Raw genomic sequence first — 21,761 nt, 5'->3', positions numbered from 1 at the left:
AAATTGCACATAGCTGGGGAAAAAAAACCAGAATATAAAGTTAGTTTCAAATCTATGCATTTACAGCATAAGAGGCTTTGGCCCCTTGTGGTTTACCTTTCAAGCATTAAAACACTCCTTAAGTAAAAATATTTTGGGGATTAAAGAAATAATGACCCCTGTTATGAAGTGTTCTTTTTAATTTTTACTGGAACATCTCTTCTACGAGGAGAGGCTGAGGGAGCTGGGCTTGTTCAGCCTGAAGAAGAGAAGGCTGAGAGGGGATCTTATAAACGCTTGTAAATATCTCAAGGGTGGGTGTCAGGAGGATGGGGCCAAGCTCTTTTCAGTGCTGCCCAGCGACAGGACAAGGGGCAATGGGTACAAGCTGAAGCAAAGGAAGTTCCATCTGAACATGAGGAAGAACTTATTCACTCTGAGGGTGGCGTAGCACTGGCACAGGCTGCCCAGGGAGGTTGTGGAGTCTCCTTCTCTGGAGATATTCAAGACCCGCCTGGACAAGGTCCTGTGCAGGCTGCTGTAGGTGACCCTGCTTCAGCAGGGGGGTTGGACTAGATGACCCACAGAGGTCCCTTCCAACCCCTACCATTCTGTGATTCTGTTTGGGGTTACTGTCTTCCAAAGAAGTTCTTCCTTACACCTATTTTAAGAACCCAATAGCGAATTAACCATCTAAAAAGGAAACCTCAGAAAAGGAAGTATTTTCTGCGTAGCCCTTGAAAATGACAGATGTAACATCTAAAATGATTTTCAGAACTTGGCATTCTGGGTCTTTAAAACAGAAGCTTGTCCTAGCTACCTATCTTATTCATTGAATAAATGGAAAGGAAAAGAAATACAGTGAAATTTCTAAAGCTTTGAAAACATATATCCCATTATAATTTATGGTGCTTAACGCCTTAACTTAGGAATTTCTGGAAATCCCATTACAATTGTTTGAATGAATGTGACATTGCAAGGGAAAACAGAGATGGAGAGAAAGGAATTGTAAATGTTTCCCTTGGGGAAATTAGTATCTTTCTAATGGAACGCTAAGAGTACAGACAATTTTGCCCCAGTGCCTCCCACTCTCCTTCCAAACAAAATTTTAACCCCGAAAACACATCCATTTGGTAGGAAGAACACACATCTGAAGGATGTTCACCTCCCCACTTCCCCACCTGCAGAGGCTCCACAGGCCTCCGTGTTACACCAGGCACGTGGGACTCACACGGGTACTTCAAAAGCTCCTTAGTGAACCAGCCTAGTGAGTGCCTATTGCAGAAAAAGTGACTGTCCTGGATCTGAACATCCGTGAGCACCAGTTGCTCATGGTGTATCTGCCTGTGCTGCCTTCCACCCGGAATGATCCAGATCTGCCACAGGCAACTGCTGAGACCAAGGCTTTCTGATCCCTGCTCATGGGCATAACAGACAGAGGCAGATAAGGGAACAGATGGGTCTTGAAACATCTCCAGAAAGAGCAAAGGCAGGCTTCTGTGACCTACTAAGGAAACGCACTGCAAAGTCAAGATGCCTTGAGAGAGAATATTTTGCCAGTAGTTCAAGCCAAGTCTCAAATGACTGCTGACCTCAGCAGGACTGGAGGGGTTTCTCCCTCCTCTGGAAAACACTCAGTGCCTTGAAACCTCTTTTATGTGTTGCCAATTAAAGCTGAACCAAACGCAATTTTCCATCCTCTCAAATGAACAGTGAGGTAAAGACAGTCCATGCAGAGTTAAAAAAACTGCCTTTTCCTTATAGGAGAAAAACTGATTATGGTGAATTGTGTAGGAGTAGAGAGTACATGACTCACGATTCATTATTGTAGTGCAGCAGGGAGGCAGAGCTAAAGAGAAAGCAGAAGGGACAAAAGTAGGAAAAAGTAGGTATATACGTTTTGTCAGAAAACTGTTACTACTGAACATGCATTGCAGCAACAGCAGACAGCCAGAGACAACAGGGAGCAAGCTGCCTGTGTGCAACTGTCTGTTGATGTGCACATCTGTTTATGAAAACTTTCCTACCTGCTCCCAGTACAGGTACATGTACAACCTGTCCTTTTGCAATTAAGTACTTTAGTATCCAGAATCAGTGCTCAATTCTCATTTAAGAATTTCACCACTAATAAAAATAAGAGCATCTTTATTTCACTAGGAATTATGTCTGCACACACATTGAAAGATAACATGCAAACTATGTGATTATAACCAGGGGAGATAGGCTTCTTGTTTTGCTTTTAGAAATGCCTTCTCCGTCCCTTCATTAATGCAACAGTCAGACCTATTCTGTATTAGTGACTGATCTTGACCTTAAAACTCAGGAAAAATTAACTACGTGGAAACATCATTCATGCTGAAAATCTGAATGCCAAAGCTCTGCAAACCATCCACCTCTGAAGCACTACAATACTTAAGTAAACAGATAGGATTTTCAGTACACACTGCAAGGATCATTACTGGCACCAAGACAAGCACCACTTCTCTTCTGTTCCTCTAAGTACCGCAGTCCCTGTCCTATCTCCCAAAAATTTACTCTACTGCTCAGTGAAAGAAAACACTGATCTAGAGACACTGAGGCAAAAATTTGGTCTTTTGGATGTTCTTCCAGGCAGCATTAATCACCAGGATATTTTCATGCTTTCAGCAAGGTAGGTACTTGCAGTATATATTTGCAGTATGGAAAATATGGCTGCCCCAAAATATGCAAACAGTGTATTTGCTGGGCCAAGAAATCTCATTTGGAAATTTTAGTACACGTTTAAGTCAGTACTCCTGACACTTCAATGCTGATAGTCTAAAATTAAAGAACAGCAAAATACTTACAATTTTAAGATATATTCAGAAGAAATTGCATACTGATTTTCAGATTTAAACAGCCTTTATTTCTTCATGTGAATTGCAGTTTTTGAAACGTTGCTGGTATAGTGCTATTGAAACTTAAACCCTGTCAAAACTAGTCTTTGCTAGAATATTCAGTAAGTAGCTATTTACATTTTTAAAACATAAACCCAATTAAATGTCTGTCAAAGAACTAATTACATAATACATATTAATTATCTAATTATATGATTTTTACTAAGCTATGCAATTAGCACTTGATTATATAATTTCATATTTTATAGTTATTATGCCATTAGGAAAAAGGTAAGTTTTCAGCAAAACCCAACACAGTGTACATTGGATAAGAATAAGACAGTGACGTTCGCGAGTCACATCCACAGTTTCCAGATGGAAAAGTGCCTAGATGTGCAGTGAAACAAATGGACATGCTATTAACAGCAACTGGATATTAAAATTTACAATCTCTTAAAATCTTTTTATGTCCTTTGGTATTTCTGTATGCAGTGATTATGTATTTTAAGACACACTGATACGATCTTAGAGTGGACATGAAATCTATCTGAGAAAAATAACTGTATTATGAAAGATTCTACATTGAATAATTGTTTTCTTAGAACATTATGAAGCAGTGTGATGTTATTTTAAAGAAAAGCAGACTCACTGGCTAACTACAGAATTTTTCAGTGTTCTAAACAATTTAAATTGATGGAAAGATTGGCAGGGTCACTGTCATGTTCCAATTTCTATTGATACCATCCTAGGAGCAGATTTTTGAAAGAGTATTTTCATGGATATTTCACAGGAGCAACTCTAACATGCAGGACGGTGGGGAAAAATAGTAATTAAATACAGTTTTGAAATTACTTGTTCAAATTTTGAGATGAGGCTTTAGGTTCCATGTAGTCACATGTGGAACATCACAGCAAATCTGATTGCCTTAACACTTGAGTCTACCCACGTGACTGAGCTTAAAGATGTCATTCTACAGAAAGTTGTCAATTTTTAATATGGCACCTTACCATCATCAGTAAAATGACTCAGCAAAAGGACTTTTTTTGGGTAAGCTCACCCCACAAAAAACTCTGTGTCAGTATCATGGAGAAGGGAAGGCAGGGAGCCCCCATTCTTCTCTCAGACGTTTCTCTAAGGACACTAGATACAATAGGTTAGCTTTGTCCAACGATGTGATCAAGGGACTGAAGACTACGAAAGACTAAGTGCAAGATTTTAAAAAGGGGGTTGTATGCCTAAGTCCCAAAATGTCATTGCCAGCCTCATCCACTGGCAGCCACTTAACCCTCGGAGACACCAAAACCCTAAATGTCACCCTGGAAACATCTTACCTGAGCTCTACCTTGCATGCACTCAGACTTGCCCCAAACTGAGCAGGGTGCTACCTGCCTCATATATGCTACACTGCGTGATACTTTACATCCTTCTGTGAGAGACTACCTCATACACACTAACACAGCCAGGCCCCTTTCAAAATGCAGCCATGCCTGCTTTTTGAGGCACTGCTAAGGGGTGCAGTAACAAGGAGTTGCTGTGTACCATGTTGACACTCACATGAAATCACCAACATGGCCATCATGCAGCAGAGAATGCAAAATTCATATAGCCAGACAGAAAAGGAAAAAAAAAAACTGATGGTGACGTAATCAAGGGTAGGCATTCAGAACCTCAGGTTCACGCACAGATGGAGATACTTCTCTTTAGACCTGAGGCAGGTAACTTTTCAGATGTAGGATGTTGAGATACACCCCAGGTCCTAGTATTTCTTTTTGGCTAGTTCCTGCGGCTCTCTGTGACAAAGACAAGAACCTTTCATGTCCCACCTCAAGAAGCTAACAATTAAAATCAGCAAGTTCCAGCCTCAGGCATGGGATATTATGTGTGCAACAGAAATTCAGTTTCATCCATTAATTACAATAGGGCCAGGCACACACACCTCGGTACAAGAGTGTAAGTACTGCAGTAACCAGAATAAGTTTGGCATCCGCTAAACACACTGAAATGTGATTCTTCCAGAGACTTTTGGAAACTTAAAGGTAGAAAGACTCATCTGAAGTCATACATGCAGTGCGCAGGACTTGATTATAGATCACTGAAAACTAGCAAATCCCTTCCACCATCATCTGTATCTGAGCACCACTGTGAGAAATTAGTAATACTTCTCTCTCTTAATTAAACGATGAGATTCTACTTTCTTGTTCACTTTTGCATCCCGCCTCAAATCAGCAAGTTTACACATTGGAATTGCATTTCAGTACTTTCAGAAGAAAGAGAAAATATAATGCACAGAAAAATAATCTCTCACCTTCTAGATCTTCCTTTTCAAAATGTGTTTTGAGAATGGAGCGAGTTCCACCTCTATCCACAACAGCCTCTTCATCATTTCTCTGTAAAACAGAAAAAAGGACAGGTAAGCTGCTTCTCATATGGAAACTATTGGCAAGACTGTATGATGACACTACTATGAAACAAAGATGCTTTTGGTATTTATTTCTTTACTTTTCCTACTCAGGAACAAAGAAGTTTTTAAGAATTTAATTTTCCTTATTAAAATCTATTCCTTATGAATCAGTTTTATTGAGGCGTGATTACAGATAACTTTGACATGAAGAAGTTCTCCTGTTAAAACCTGCAAGATGATGAGTAAACACTGGTTACTGGGAAGCAAGAAAAACACCAGTCAATAGGATAATGAAAGACATGAGATAAGAGACGTCTGGTTGAGGCAGCTTTATTCTTGTACTCTCAAAGAAAGGGATTGCACATGTATTTTTGTCTTTAGACCAGGATTCTGAGCTATAGGCAGAATTCCCAAATTATTAGTACTAACACTCCTTATACTTCAGCAAACCTAGAGAATCATACTCATTGACAATATGATAAGAAAGCAAACTTTAATATCATGGAAACAACTGGCTTGACTTACTAGTGAATTGCAAAACTTCTTTTCTTTAGAAACACAAGCTGTAATTACAACAAAGGCAGACAGCACACACTACTAGCAGAACACAGAAAAGCTATTCCTCAGAAGAATATATTTCATGTTCAACTTCACACTGTAGTCATACATGCATTTTAACTGTATTCTCTACTGCACTGTAAATGTACTATGTGATAAATTAGTGTACTGTAGCTTTTTTAGCCTGAGCACAAAAGTTAGTGATTTTGGTCACTTTTGCATGAAAAAAAAAAAAAAAATCACATTTCCCTAAGTAGAGAAATGTTTTGGGAGTTCTGCAACAGAGTACTGGACGCTGTGCTAAAACAAATATTGGCTTCACTATGAGTTTGACACCACCAACTGTAAAAAAACAGTTGTTAAATACAGTCTATATTTCACAAGATGATTTATAGTGGTTTCCAGTAAATAACGATGAAAGTAAAAGGCTGAAATATACAAAAACATCAGTTACTATATCATTAATATATATTTACTTGTCGTTAGTGGAAGGGGTTTAGTAAGTGATAATAGATCTATAACTGCTTGATTTCAACATATAAAATTGGTATCTTAATGGAAGTCTGAAGAAAGGGGACTTGAATTCTAGCATTACCTGCTAAATATATATCTACATATAGAATGCAATAGAATAGTACAAGAAACGAAGCTACATGAGCATCCCTCCTCAAAGAGCAGATGCCCCAGGCAAAAAGATTCACATCTTGAGCTGGATGTTGTGCATTCTGGATTTAAGTTTCTGTTTCAGGCTCCTCTTTTTTAAAAATAGCTGTCATGCTGTAGCTATCTTACATAGAAAAATCCTGGGAATGTGTCAGCACCAAGCATCTGGACTGTTAAAGAAAGAGAGACTGAGAGCGTTACACTGTCTTTATTAGAGCCTTCCCGCAGATAACAGTATGCAACTAAAATCTGACAATAAAGGCCTTCTATTGAAACTGTTTTGTCTTTTAGAATCAGCTAGTAACCTACTAAGATGTACTAGGGCAGCATAATTTCACACAAACTATTTGATCAGCTCAGGTAAAATGAAGCCATTACTTCAAGCAGTTACACACAACTGGGCACGTTTGTCATGCTGGTGTGATGTCATGCACCTGGGTGAATGATTAGGCAGGATGCCAAAGGCCAAGTTATTACAGCCACATCAGAAGTCGTGCTATTCTAGCACAAGACATAGCCATCGGTATTTTACTGAACCTGATACTGACCTTATGGAAGAAACTTTAGGGTAAATTCTACAATAGGGAAAACACTAAATTGCTGGACAGTTTAAAGCTTTACAGATCATCTAAGGAAACTAAATTCAAACTAATTCATTAATATTTATCAAAATATGCTCATACACTTTGACTTCTCCTTTCCCATGTGTTCAGTTTTCAGCTTCTGGCAATCCTCTTCCCTGCCTCCTCTTCCTGTAATGTCACAGCAAGTCTCAGCCTTGCCTCATTCTCAGATGTGGGTTTATTCCATTAACATTACAGGGGAAAATAGCTTAATTAGGAGTATTGTGTTGTTGCCAATTCACTTGTCAAACTAAGCAAAGTCCAATTAAAGAGGTCTTGCGCTGTACACTCTGGCTTCTCAGGGAGCGGTCCGAAAGCCACCTTGCACTTACCAGTGCAGGAGTCACACTGCATTTAGTACACAAGTAATTTCTGTGATTCCTGTACTGCCTCCTTGGAGGAAGAGAGAAGGGAAGGAAGGGCTCGCTAGTAGTTTAGTACAATTAGGTCTTAATCTTATTTAGAGGTAAGCGTTATCGCAATACAAGTGAAAATAGCGGCAGATCCACTCCACTTTCCCATGATGACTAGAGACTAGAAACTTTATTTCAGTTAGTAATGCTCTGCTTGTTACTAGCATGTCAGGAAAACTATGAAATTATTATATTTAAGTGTTCCAATAAATGACAGTTTGAAAGTATAGGCAAGAGTAACCATAAGACAGTCCTCAGGGAAGATAGAATTCATGCTCTGGATGACTTTTAATGTACCAAGCAGCCAACAACCTCCACACTAACATCCTCAGAGTCATGAATCTACTGCAGTTTTGTCCATCAGTTTCAGCAGGATCAGAATAGGGTATGAAAACTAAATGTTTTGCACAGCAATGCCAAATTTACATCAGAATTCTACCGCTTCTTCCTTTCAGCCCGTTTGAAGGTGATGAAGGTCAGAAATTTTACATAGTGCATAAGTTTGCTAGGATTGAGGTATTCAAACCATATTGACACACTGCAGCAGTCTGCAAACAACCGTGTGGGCACACTGACCAGGTACGAGTCCTTGGAACTGTCCATTATTGCAAGGAGTTGCTTGCTGAGTCCAGTGAACACTGTGGTCTACTGCTTAAAGCATGGGAGAGGGATCCAGGCAGTCCCCGAGCGCTAATCTTGCCTCTGCCACTGACTTGCTGTGTGGCCTTGGGAAAGTCACTTAATCTCTGTGCCTCAGCTTCCCCATCTGTAAAATAGGGATAATAATACTTACTTATCTACCTTCCTCACCAGGCTGCTCTGTCCCATAATTAATATTCACACAGCATTTCAGAACTGTAAAGCAGTACAGAGGTGCTAAGGGATTCAATTTAGGAAAGCATGCAGCTTACCCATGTAAAGAGACAGGAAACAATAGATTGATAAATCTCAACATTTAGGCATAAAATGTTTTTTTGACATCAAACCAATCTACATTAACACCTTGTAAGTTTTACACTGCACAGCTTTGACAACTTAACTGGACAAAGTTTACATAAAAATAAACATACTGGGCTTGCTTTCTCTTGGCCTAATTCAGGAGCAAAGCTACAGAAGCCAGTGGAATTACATTTCTGTGAAGCTGTAATCCAAGTGCAATAAACTTGTCATATATTTATAAGCAATCTAACATTTCTCTTTTTAATTATATTTGTTAATATTTTATGGTTTTATAAGTTAATCACAAAATGGTTTACCCAAAATGTAGGCACAAAACTGTTTCTCTAAAGCAATAAATTATCAGCCAACACACAGTAGAAGAAATAACGTATCTGGAATAGAAGAGTAAGAAAAAGCTGAGGCTTTCACGCGGAAACCACAAGGTCCTTAGAGACCAGGGCTCAGTCCAGGATTTCACCTCTTACATTTTCCAAATGAATACTGAAATTAGCTTCACCAACAGCAGCATCTGCTGCACACATTTCACAAGAAAAAATCTATTTTAATGAAACACTCTTATAAATACAGTTGTTACTATTTTTGTCTCTTTGTAGTAGAAGTTTAAACACAGTGGTGAGTATAGAAAAGCAGACAGGAGAGTTGTCCTCTGCATCCTTTACAGCGCAACCACACGCTGTAACATTGAAACAAGTATTTCAAGTTGAACAAACTTGGGGAAATAAACCGCCTTCAAAGACATTTGGCTTCTACTTTTTGGTATTCAGTCGCGAAGGAAGAAGGTCACCATGACTGCTAGGCATACCGATTTTCAACCTTTAGATCAACAACCTGCTTATCAGAGCATAAAGGGAGGCTGTAGCTGTTGCCAGGAACTCCTAAGTGTATTGGTTACAAGAAATCTAAAGGCCCACGGTTCAGAAACCGAAAACCAATGTCCAAAGTGCCATTTCCATCCATGTACTCACCCATGTACAATACTGAGCTCATTGCTCAGGATATTCCAATGCTAGATAAATGACCTCCTGGAAAGCTTCCCAAACTGATCCTCTTTAGCCCTAACTGTGATTCATAACGCGTTGCTAAGAGGTTGATCCTTAAACCTGTCACCTCCAGAACTGTGCACTGCCCTTCCACACCTCAGATCAATTTCATTAATAGAGAAACTGCACATTTAGAAAAGCTGACAAATGTCATTTTATGACAGATGTTTTCAGGTGTTTCTAGTTACAGCTCTTATAAACTGTCTATGCTTTCATCATGTGGTAGACGATTGAGTAGAAACAAGAGGAAAGTAACTCCTTTCAAAGGTGGATCCATACAAAGGCCTATGACACACACTTAAATATGTATGTGCTGACGTAGACATGTACACCTGTACAACTTCAGTATAATTCTGGATGATGGAATTAGGACATATTCTTCACATTCTGGATGACAAGAAGTTAGATTAAAGTCTAGGTGACCATATACAGATTTGAAGTTATCTATACATTCATTATATATATTTACTAAAAAAGGAAAACCAATACATGATGTTTAAAGACAACGTTGCATATATCATAAAAGCAACCTGAATATTGCACAAACATTAAGATCGTCTGTTCTGGTCCCTACAGTAAATAAAATAATAGTATAAGAATAAAGTTTCATTGGGAAACAAGAAACTGTTAGTGCAATAGGAAATAATTAAACAGTTGCAATAAATTTGTCTCACTGTCCTTCCCTTGGTAGGTACTCTGCTCCACTGGTAAGCTATTTGGTACTAATATATTGTGAACAGACAAGTCAAAATAGGCAACACTAAAATTTTCATTTTGCACAGAAAACCAGAAACTATTTCTTCTCTTAATCCACCTTTCTATCCAATTTTCTTCATACTTGGCTACTTTTATTTTCTGTCTCTGATATCTGGTTAGTGTTTTCAATAAACTGGATGACTGCTTTTCTTTGAAATGCAATGCAAAAATCAGCTACAAAGAGTATTAATATTCCAAAAAATTCTTCAGCATTTTTAAACCTTCAGGTAAAATTCTTTCTATTTTAATTACTTTCTTCATACACCCACAGCACAAATCACAACATAGCCAAAAAGAATCCTTTTTCAGCAACTTCCTTTCTGCAAAATATATAGCAGAGCAGAAGCCATTTTGACTTTTTCCACACTAGAAATTATGCAGATGACACACCTGCTGAGTCATAAGGAAAATAATTATGGCATTAATTACTTTTTCATATAAGCCACTTATTGATGATTAGACAACCTACATAATTCTCAAATACCATCTGGAACTACGGAATGCCTATCAGCATAAAACATTAAATACTGCATTCCTATAAAAAACAGAAAGATATAATACAAAATTATTTTAGTTATTTTATATTATCAATAATTACATATACTTAAAAGATATATATCTAATATTCATTTCAGCTTATATATTTTATCACAAAGTTAGTGGTATAAACCTTGTGTATTCACCTTTTTAATCAGTCTATAATAAAATTCTAAACATTTATCCAGACATCATATACACACCATGATCGCCTTCTCAGTCTGAAGATATTCCAGCATTATCGCTTTGTGTTATGTTTATTTCACAGATCCATTACATGACATATGTATTTTTAAGATCATTTTGTTTAAGTTCAGCTTGACATTTCATAAAGATGGCATTATTAAAGACACAGAAAAGTGAGTTATTTGAGCTCAGGAGCTGCCAAGAGCATACTGGAAATATCTTGTAAAGATAGTTAACCTAAACGGCTAAAAGCTGTTACATGTAGATGGATGCCTCCCTGTTGCAGGAAGGAAATCATTGGCGACTGCCATATTCAGTCTTGTCCTTTAAATTGTCCTTGAGCAGACACAGTCACACAAAACTGATATAATGCACAATGTGTATGCCCACAATTTTGACGCTACAATTCTCTTATTTCCAAAGACAAACACAGGGAAAAAAAAATCTCAAACCTTTTTGAATATTACTGTGTTTAATTGCTTATATTACATATAATCATATTTAGCAATCTTTTAAGGTGGAAATTACAGTGGATTTTATTGTTCTGATGAAATATAATTGCTTTTCCATTCCACCAGCTACACTGTATCATCCTTTTCGCCTTCTATCCACCTATCAAGGAGGATCCATTAAAACACATTTATAATGCGATAAGGTCTGTTCTGTAAGGTCTGAACAATTATTTTTAAAAGTGTCCCTTTAATTGTACTGTTTTTTGTGGCAGCTCTCTGCAGTAATCACTACTAGTTAACAGAAAGCACATATTCCTTTTGGTCAGCGCTACTCCACACAGTTCAGGCTCCACAACAAAGTAGAAAGCAATTAGTTTTTATTCCAGATTTGCATCTTTCCCAGGGCTGCATGTCATATGGATAAAAGCATCCTTCTCTGTCTCTTTTTCCCTCTTCTCTCTTTTTATAGCAACAGCCAAGATACCGTTTAGCGTGACTCAATAATTAAATACAATCTTCTGCAATGCTGCTAAAAATTGCACTAATCAGCACTGGCTCCAAAGAACTGACTTGCTACTGACCTCAGACTGAGCACACGTTTAACGTAATAATACAATTCCTGTTACATATAAACATAGATAATCATTGCAGACATTGAATCTAATCTCATACTATTGCTATAAATTTAATGAGATGAAACATAAGCAGAAAATGCACACACAAATAAAACAAAGCAGTTTTACAGCCAAGTAAATACTCACTAACACATGTAATTCCTGCGTTTCTCTACACTGAAGCAACCTGTGCTGGTTATACACTGTTATGCACAATACAGCCACCATGAACTGACACATTAGAGAATGCATAATCACTAAAATATTTCCTTCTCATTTGATAAGGAATCTTCTTTCTTAGGATAGCCATATTAAGTAGAAACAATATATTTCTTACATTTGCAAGGCAGATATGTTACTTTATCTGTTCTTCATACACCTATCCAACTAAAGACAAGATTTCTATTTAAAGAACATAAAACCAAAAATGAAGGCAAAATAGTAACTTAATTTGTTGCAGTAGCTAGATACCCATTTTCTCTGTCTGTACTCTCCCACCAGAAAAGGACTCTGTTGTACCAACAGAATCACAGAATGGTTTGGGTTGGAAGGGACCTTATGGATCATGTAGTTCCAACCCCTCTGCCAAGGGCAGGGACACCTTCCACTAGGCCAGGTTGTTCAAAGCCCCATCCAACCCAGCCTTGAACACTTCCCAGGAGGGGGCAGCCACAGCTTTTCGGGGCAACCTGTTCCAGCGCCTCACCACCCTCACTGTAAAGAATTTTGTTCTTATATCTAGTCTAAATCTACTCTCTTTCAGTTTACAGCCATTCCCCCTTGTCCTACCACTACATGCCCTTGTAAAAAGTCCCTCTCCAGCTTTCTTGTAGGCCCCCTTCAGGTACTGAAAGGCCACAATAAGATGTCCCTGCAGCCTTCTCTTCTCTAGGCTGAACAGCCCCAGCTATCTCAGCCTTCCCTCAGAGGAGAGGTGTTCCATCCCTCTGATCATTTCTGTGGCCCTCCTATGGACCCACTCCAACAGGTCCACGTCTTTCCTGTGCTGAGGGCTCCAGAGCTGGACACAGGACTCCAGGTGGGGTCTCACCAGGGCAGAGCAGAGGGGTAGAATCACCTCCCTCAAGCTGCTGGCTATGTTGCTTTTGATGCAGCCCAGGATACAGTTGGTCTTCTGGGCTGCGAGCACACACTGCCGGGTCACGTTGAGCATCTTCTTAGTAGGCGTGGTGATGGTGGGTTGATGGTTGGACCTGATGATCTTAGAGGTCTTTTCCAACCTTAATGATGCTATGATTCTTGTCAATGAACACCCTCAAGTCCTTCTGCTTAGGGCTGCTCTCAATCCATTCTCCACCCAGCCTGTATTTGTGCTTTAGATTGCCCCAACCCATGTGCAGGACCTTGCATTTGGCCTGGCTGAACTTCATCAGGTTTGCATGGGCCCACCTCTCAAGCCTGTCAAGGTCCCTCTGGATGGCACCCCTTCCCTCCAGCATGTCGAGTGCACCACACAGTGTCATGGGCAAGCTTGCCGAGGGTGCACTCAATCACGCTGTCCATGTCACCGACAAAGATGTTTAACAGCACCAGTCCAATACCGACCCCTGAGGAATGCCACTCATCATTGGTCTCCACTTGGACATTGAGCCATTGACTGCAGCTCTTTGAGTGTGACCGTCCAGCCATTTCCTTATCCACAGAGTACTCCATCTGTCAAATCCATGCTGCAGCATGGATTTGATAATGGCTGCAGCAACAAAATAGGCGGGGAGGAAACAGGTTCCCACTCAAAAGGCTTGATAAACCTGTTGAAGCATTGGCTAAAATAATGAACTGCTAAATTCATGCTGGATTCTGGTATCTGATGAAAGTACAGGCATTTAATTGCACCTGTGCTTGACGTGTCTTGTATGCCTCAGAGTAAAATTATCAGGAATGCCTAAATGACATGAATGCCGTACCAAATGTTACAAAACAAGGCACTTAGGTTATTGTGTTCCTGTGAACATTTTCAGTCATGTTAAGATTCTCATAACTTCTCCCCTTCCTTCCTGTCTTATCACATCTGCTGGATTTGTAAACTAATCTTTATTCAGCTGCTAAACTCAGCCAGCTCTGAATAAATAAAAGTGTTCCTTGATGTCAGTTAAGGGATATAGAAGTTGGGTCACATCTGTATGACCGAGATTTTATTCCCTTTTCTTCATATTTTTACTTTACTACACTGTCCAATACTTTAAAAAGTTATGGAGGCGAGAACACCACAGATACCAAGTTGAGGCATGGTTATTTTTTCCTCTGTGGTTATTATTTGAATGTCTTATGTCATGCTAGTGCAGCCCTGTCATCTGAAATCCTCTTTTCTCGCTTCATAGCAATGGCTATGTCAACTATTATGGAGAAGTCCAACAGCATGAAGTTGAATGTGCAGACTTTATTCGAAGTCCAAGCGTGACTGTTGTGGCTTGGCCTCAATTTGCAACAAAAGAACTACGCAGTTACTCTCTCACTTCTTCCCCCTCCCCAGTGGGATGGGAAGGAGAATCAGAAGGAAAAACGGCAAAAACTCGTAGGTTGGGATGAGAACAGTTTAACAGAATGGCGAAGGGAGAAGAAAACAACAATCACTAATACTGATAAAAAGCACATACAACATGCAGTGTTCTCACCACCTGACACTCAGCTTGCTCCTGAGTAGCAAAAGCCTCTCCTTCAGCCAGCTCCTCACTTAAATACTGAGCATGCCATCAGCCCAATCAGCTTCTTGTGAGAATTAACCCTATCCCAGCAGAACCCAGGACAGAGACTTACTTTTAGCTTGTCTGGGCTCTCCCTTGGCCCAGTGCCAGGTGAGGATAGGCCCAGGATAACAGCACTATTTAGGTGTAGTTAGAAGTTAAACATGCTGAATTTAGCCCACTATGTAGTAGATTATTAGCTGCTGGGCAGCAAATGGAAAAAAGTAAATTATGTCAATTGCTAGTTTCTTAATCAGCAGTAAGATATATTAGGGTTTAAGTTGGATACAGTTCCCATCTCAAAGGACCTGCTTTCTGCCTCAGAAAAAATTACGTTTTCAGATTTCTTTACCTAGAAATAGGGTCAGGGAGAAGAATTACAGCAGGCAGTCTTCTTGCAGCAGCTACTCATGTGGAAGTAGCAAGTGCAAAGAAGAAAACAGGTCACGACCAACTTATCAGAACCTGTTTTAATAGCAGCTGCAACACAGGAGACAGGACTTTTTCTCTTCCTTTACAGTCACAAAAATGATGCATCTTTTACATACAAATGTATGCCAACCATAGTTCAAAACATCACCCTTTTTTTTTTGACATCACAAGCCAGCACGATTAACAACAACCCCCCCCCTCAGAAACCTCGATACAATGTTCAGTGATTCTTCTGTTTCTCAGACCTATCCACAATTTTCAGTTGTATTTGACAAACTCTCTATGAGCACAATCCAAGCATTAGTAAAAGCAGCAGGGAGGATGTTCCAGGACAGAAATATTCTAAACTCAGATTAATTACATATAACTTTTGGCACCTAACTGAAGTTGTCTTAACTATAGACAGCACCACCGTCAACTTTTCTAATAGTCAATGCAAAGAGATGGGCACTTCCACAGGATAAGCAAGATTTAGGCAGACTGACTGTCACTGAAGAAGGGCTGAAAATTGTTGAGACTTAGGAGAGTCCAATTAGTACTCTCAGGGAAGTCTGTTGCCTCCCGGGAGCACGGGTCAAAGACATCGCTAGGAAACTTCCTAGACTGGTCCGACCCTCAGACTATTATCCTCTGCTGCTCTTCCACATGGGTGCGGACGAAGTTGCAGTAAGTAGCCCTAGGGTAATTAAAAAAGAATTCAAAGCCCTAGGACGATTAGTAAAGGAATCTGGAGCACAGGTTATCTTTTCATCGCTCCTTCCACTGGTGGGCAGAGACGTTGAGCGACATAGGCAGACTCAGTCTATCAACACATGGCTCCGTGACTGGTGTCACCGCCACAACTTTGGGTTCTTTGACCATGGGACGACATACACAGCACCAAGCTTGCTGGCATTGAATGGGAGCCAGCTTTCTCAAAGGGGGAAGAGGATCTTTGCCCAGGAGCTCGCGGGGCTCATTGATAGGGCTTTAAACTAGAGGTGAAGGGGGAAGGGGAACCTATCAGGCTTGCCAGTGACAGGCTAGGGGATGATACACAATGGCTAGAGGGATGGGGGGCTAGTAGGAGCCCTCAACCCGTTGCCCAGCAGCACGCAAGGGACACTGCAGCAATGTGGAAGTCTTGCGGAAGGGAGGTGGAGGCGCCTGAGGTATCAGGTGCCAACAAGAAAATACCCATGAAACACCTCAAGGGTAAAAAGGGGTGCTCTGCTATGAAGGTAACGAGGCCGACAGCTCAGATGAAATACCTCTATACAAACACATGCAGCATGGGAAATAAACAGGAGGAGTTGGAAGCAATCGTGCTGCTGGAAAGCTATGACCTGATTGCCATCACGGAAACTTGGTGGGATGAATCCCACGACTGGAATGTAGCTCTTGATGGCTACAGGCTGTTCAGAAGGGACAGGCGAGGAAGGAGGGGCGGGGGCATTGCCCTTTACATCAAGAAAACATTACAGAGTGAAGAGCTGTCCCTGAAGAATAACCACGAGCAGGTCAAAAGCTTATGGGTAAGAATCAGAGAGAGAGGCAACAAAGGGAACCCAGTGGTTGGTGTCTACTACAGGCCGCCAGATCAAGAGGAGCTGACAGACGAAGCGTTCTTCCTCCAACTCCAGGAGGTTTTGCGCTCGAAGGTTCTCGTCCTACTTGGGGACTTCAACCACCCCGACATCTGCTGGAAAAGCAACACGGCAAGCTGTAGGCAATCCAGCAGGTTCCTAGAATGCATTGAGGACAACTTCTTAAGCCAGGTAATAAGCACCCCTACCCGAGGGGATGCGATACTAGACCTGGTGGTCACCAATGTGAGCGAGCTCGTTGGGGATGTCAAGATCGGAGGAAGTCTGGGCTGCAGTGACCACACGCTGGTGGAACTAATGCTGCTGAGGGAAATGGGAATAACGAAGAGCATAGTCAGGACCCTAAATTTTAGGAGGGCAAATTTCCAGCTCTTCAAGGACATAGTCAGAAGGACTCCCAGGGAAACGGTCCTCAGGGACAGGGGAACAGAACAGAGCTGGCAGGTCTTTAAGGATGTATTCCACAGAGTGCAAGAGCTCTTGATCCCCAAGTATAAGAAGTCAGGCAGAGAAGGGGAGAGACCGGCATGGCTGAGACAAGAGATGTTGGTCAAACTAAGGAAGAAGAGGGATCTGCACAGGCAGTGGAAGCAGGGACTGGCTTCCTGGGAAGAGTATAGGGAAGCTGCCCGGTTGTGTAGGGATGGGGTCAGGAAGGCCGAGGCACAGCTGGAGCTGAACTTGGCAAGGGATGCGAAAAATAACAAGAAGGGCTTCTACAGGTATGTCAGCTGGAAAAAGATGGTCAAAGAAAGCGTACCCCCGCTCATGAGCAAGACCGGCAAACTGGTAACAGCAGATGAGGAGAAAGCTGAGGTACTCAACAACTTTTTTGCCTCGGTCTTCACTGGCAACCTCTCTCCTCATCCCTCCCGAGTCGATGGATGGCATGAAGGTGTCCAGGAGGGTAAAATCCCTCCAGCTGTAAGTGAAGACCAGGTTTAGGACCTCCTGAGGAACCTAAACGTACAGAAGTCCATGGGACCTGATGAGATGCATCCCAGAGTCCTGAGGGAACTGGCTGACGTAGTTGCCAAGCCACTCTCCATGATATTTGAAAAGTCATGGCAGTCAGGGGAAGTCCCCAGTGACTGGAAAAAGGGAAACATTGTGCCCCTTTTCAAAAAGGGTAGAAAGGGAGACCCTGGGAACTACCGACCTGTCAGCCTCACCTCTGTGCCTGGGAAGATCATGGAACAGATCCTCCTAGAAGATATGCTAAGGCACATGGAGGCCAGGGAGGTGATTCGAGACAGCCAGCATGGCTTCACCAAGGGCAAGTCCTGCCTCACCAACCTAGTGGCTTTCTATGATGGTGTAACAACAACGGTGGACAAGGGAAAACCTATGGATGTCATCTATCTGGATTTTTGTAAAGCCTTTGACACGGTCCCCCACAACATCCTTCTCTCTAAATTGGAGAGCCATGGATTTGATGGGTGGACCGTTCGGTGGATAAGGAATTGGTTGGATGGTCGCAGCCAAAGGGTAGTGGTCAACGGCTCAATGTCCAGATGGAGACCAGTGATGAGTGGAGTCCCTCAGGGGTCCGTACTGGGACCGGTGCTGTTCAATATATTTATCAATGACATGGACAGTGACATCGAGTGTACCCTCAGCAAGTTTGCAGATGACACCAAGCTGAGTGGTACGGTTGAGACACCAGAAGGACGGGATGCCATCCAGAGGAACCTGGACAAGCTGGAGAGGTGGGCCTGTGTGAACCTCATGAGGTTCAACAAGGCCAAGTGCAAGGTCCTACACCTGGATCGGGGTAATCCCCGCTATCAATACAGGCTGGGGGATGAAAGGATCGAGAGCAGCCCTGCTGAGAGGGACTTGGGGGTACTGATAGACAAAAGGCTGGACATGAGCCGGCAATGTGCGCTGGCAGCCCAGAGGGCCAACCGTGTCCTGGGCTGCATCAAGAGAAGCGTGGCCAGCAGGTCGAGAGAGGTGATTCTGCCCCTCTACTCTGCTCTGGTGAGACCTCACCTGGAGTACCACGTTCAGCTCTGGAGCCCTCAGCACAAGAAGGACATGGAACTGTTGGAGCGGGTCCAAAGGAGGGCTACAAAAATGATCCGAGGGCTGGAGCACCTCTCCTATGAGGACAGGCTGAGAGAGTTGGGCTTGTTCAGCCTGGAGAAGAGAAGGCTGCGGGGAGACCTGATTGCAGCCTTTCAGTACTTAAAGGGAGCCTATAGGAAAGATGGGGACAATCTTTTTAGTAGAGACAGCAGTGACAGGACAAGCGGTAATGGTTTTAAACTAAAACAGGGTAGGTTTAGGCTGGATATAAGGAAGAAATTCTTTACAATGATGGTGGTGAAACACTGGAACGGGTTGCCCAGAGAGGTAGTGGAGGCCCCATTCCTGGAAACATTCAAGACCAGGTTGGACAGGGCTCTGAGCAACCTGATCTAGTTAGCGGTGTCCCTGCTCTCTGCAGGGGGGTTGGACTAGATGACCTTTAGGGGTCTCTTCCGACCCAAAACTTTCTATGATTCTGTGATTCTATGACTATCTGGAGAGACAGGACAGTAAACTAGATGGACTCCTAGTCTGACTGTGATCATTCGTGCACAGTCAAACTCATCGCTAACCTTCCAAATAAGTTTGCCAACACTAGTAATATTGCTCTATTAGCAGTGAAGGTAGCCTGACTGAACCAAATCTAACTGAAGTGTTAAAAAGTAGTATGGCCCTTTTGTCATCCATTGTCAGGAAAAAATTAACTTTGAATACCACACAATCTTCTGTCATGTGCTCAAAGATTCACTCAGATTCCTTGCAGTCCACAGTTGTCTTCTATATCACAGAATCACAGAATGGTAAGGGGTTGGAAGGGACCTCTGTGGGTCATCTAGTCCAACCCTCCTGCCAAAGCAGGGTCACCTACAGTAGGTTGTAGAGGACCTTGTCCAGGCGGGTCTTGAATATCTCCAGAGAAGGAGAATCCACAACCTCCCTGGGCAACCTGTGCCAGGGCTCCGTCACTCTCAGGGGGAAGTTGTTCTTCCTCATGTTCAGATGGAACTTCCTGTACTTCAGTTTGTGCCCATTGCCCCTTGTCCTGTTGCTGGGCACCACTGAAAAGAGTCTGGCCCCATCCTCCTGACAACCACCCTTAAGATATTTATAAACATTTACTAGGTCCCCTCACAGTCTTCTCTTCTTCTGGCTGAACAAGCCAAGCTCCCTCAGCCTCTCCTCATAGGAGAGATGCTCCAGTCCCCTCATCATCCTCGTAGCCCTCCGCTGGACTCTTTCCAGTAGCTCTTCATCTTTCTTGAACTGGGGAGCCCAGAACTGGATGCAGTACTCCAGATGGGGCCTCACTAGGGCAGTGTAGAGGGGAAGGAGAACCTCCCTCGACCTGCTGGCCACACTCTTCTTGATGCACCCCAGGATCCCATTGGCCTTCTTGGCAGCCAGGGCACACTGCTGGCTCATGGTTAACCTGTCGTCCACCAGGACACCCAGGTCCCTCTCCGCAGAGCTGCTCTCCAGCAGGTCCACCCCAAGCCTGTACTGATGCATGGGGTTGTTCCTCCCCAGGTGCAGGACCCTGCATTTGCCTTTGTTGAACCTCATCAGGTTCCTCTCTGCCCAACTTTCCAGCCTGTCCAGGTCACGCTGAATGGCAGCACAGCCTTCTGGTGTATCCACCACTCCTCCCAGTTTGGTGTCATCAGCAAACTTGCTGAGGGTACATTCTAACTCTTCATCCAGGTCATTGATGAAGAAGTTAAACAAGACTGGGCCCAGTACTAACCCCTGGGGGACACCACTAGTTACCAGCCTCCAACTAGACTCAGCGCCGCTGATGACAACCCTCTGAGTTCTGCCATTCAGCCAGTTCTCAATCCACCTCCTCTACATGATCTATTATCCTCCAGAAGCACGATGAAGATCATGTTTGGTTTCTTTTTTTTTAAACTGAAACTTGTAAATAAGTTTCCTGAAGACAATTGACAGGTCTTTCTTGGTATAAATTCAAAAGTAGGGTTTAGTCTGGAGAGTTCCCAAATCATTTGTATTTTTAGGGGGTAATTACAGCAGAAAATCCAGAACCGATGACCCAGTACTTCTCATCTCCAAAGATTTAGGTTGATCTACATGATTTTGTTGTCATGAGAGATTCTGTCATCAAGGCAACTGTGTTCTTCAATCACATCAATTACAGATTTGTATCACCCAGAAATGTTCTGCTACATGCAAATGAACAGTTACCCTAATGGAAATGAAGAAATCTTCTGGACTATCTATACAGTCACAGCATAAGACAAGAAAAACTCTCCATCTCATAACTAGACAATGACATTCTGATTTTCTGTGCTCTCACTCTGTATCTGTCTCAGGTCATCAGTAAGCCATGGTGACCAGGGAGTATGATCTGCTATATGAAAGTTCGCATAGTCTAATTCATTCACATAGAGATTAAGAAAAGCAGTAAACAGGGAAGCAGCGGAGGGGGAGGTGTAAGGAAGGCAGAAAAGTGAGATTATGAAACTGATAACATGTTCTGAGAAATAACAGGGCAAATAAACAGATTTCAGATATCAAGTTTGAAGTTACTTGTGCATCATTTCTGCCCAGGGAATGAAATACTGGACTGTAAAGAGAATTTTCATATTAAATATTCACTCAAAACACATTGGGAAAGCCATCATGACAGTGGACTAGATAACGAGAGATTTGTAGAGTTTAAAAGTCTAGACAGCACAAGCACATAAGATATACATTCAGGAATTTGAGTTCTGCTGCCAAAGAATCAAAGGTAAATATGCATTATAAACAGTTCAACTGGTCTTCCTATCTCTGAGATCTAAGAATTAGACTTGTACAAATTGCTTGTCTGCTGTAATCTGGAAGTTTTAAACATCATCACTTGCATGATCTTGTTGTTCTAGACTAGTGCAGATACGACAGAAAAAAAAGCCAGAAGTTAGAAACAACTTATATGACTTTAACAGTGTGCTTTATATTGAAATTACAGAC

At 41.9% G+C, this 21,761-nt stretch overlaps 1 protein-coding gene across 10 annotated transcripts in view; it reads right to left on the bottom strand.

Annotated features, from left to right (window-relative positions):
• SLC4A10 (solute carrier family 4 member 10) overlaps window positions 1–21,761 on the bottom strand; it is a 178,331-nt gene that overhangs the window by 95,972 nt on the left and 60,598 nt on the right. For 8 of the 10 annotated variants that reach the window (XR_012764986.1, XR_012764985.1, XR_012764984.1 and 5 more), the window contains exon 2: window positions 5,140–5,221. Coding sequence is in view for 7 of the 10 variants with exons in the window: in XM_075429856.1 (XP_075285971.1) it covers window positions 5,140–5,221 (82 nt within the window). In the remaining 3 variants the exon portion in view is untranslated. Of the gene's footprint in view, window positions 1–5,139; window positions 5,222–8,068; window positions 8,259–21,761 lie in introns of all 10 variants that reach the window. The other 2 variants (XM_075429857.1, XM_075429858.1) reach the window with 1 other exon arrangement.

The sequence above is a fragment of the Opisthocomus hoazin genome, chromosome 9 (genome assembly GCF_030867145.1).
Source record: "Opisthocomus hoazin isolate bOpiHoa1 chromosome 9, bOpiHoa1.hap1, whole genome shotgun sequence".
In the NCBI taxonomy this organism is placed as follows: Eukaryota; Metazoa; Chordata; class Aves; order Opisthocomiformes; family Opisthocomidae; genus Opisthocomus; species Opisthocomus hoazin.
This window is presented reverse-complemented; position numbering and strand designations above follow the sequence as displayed.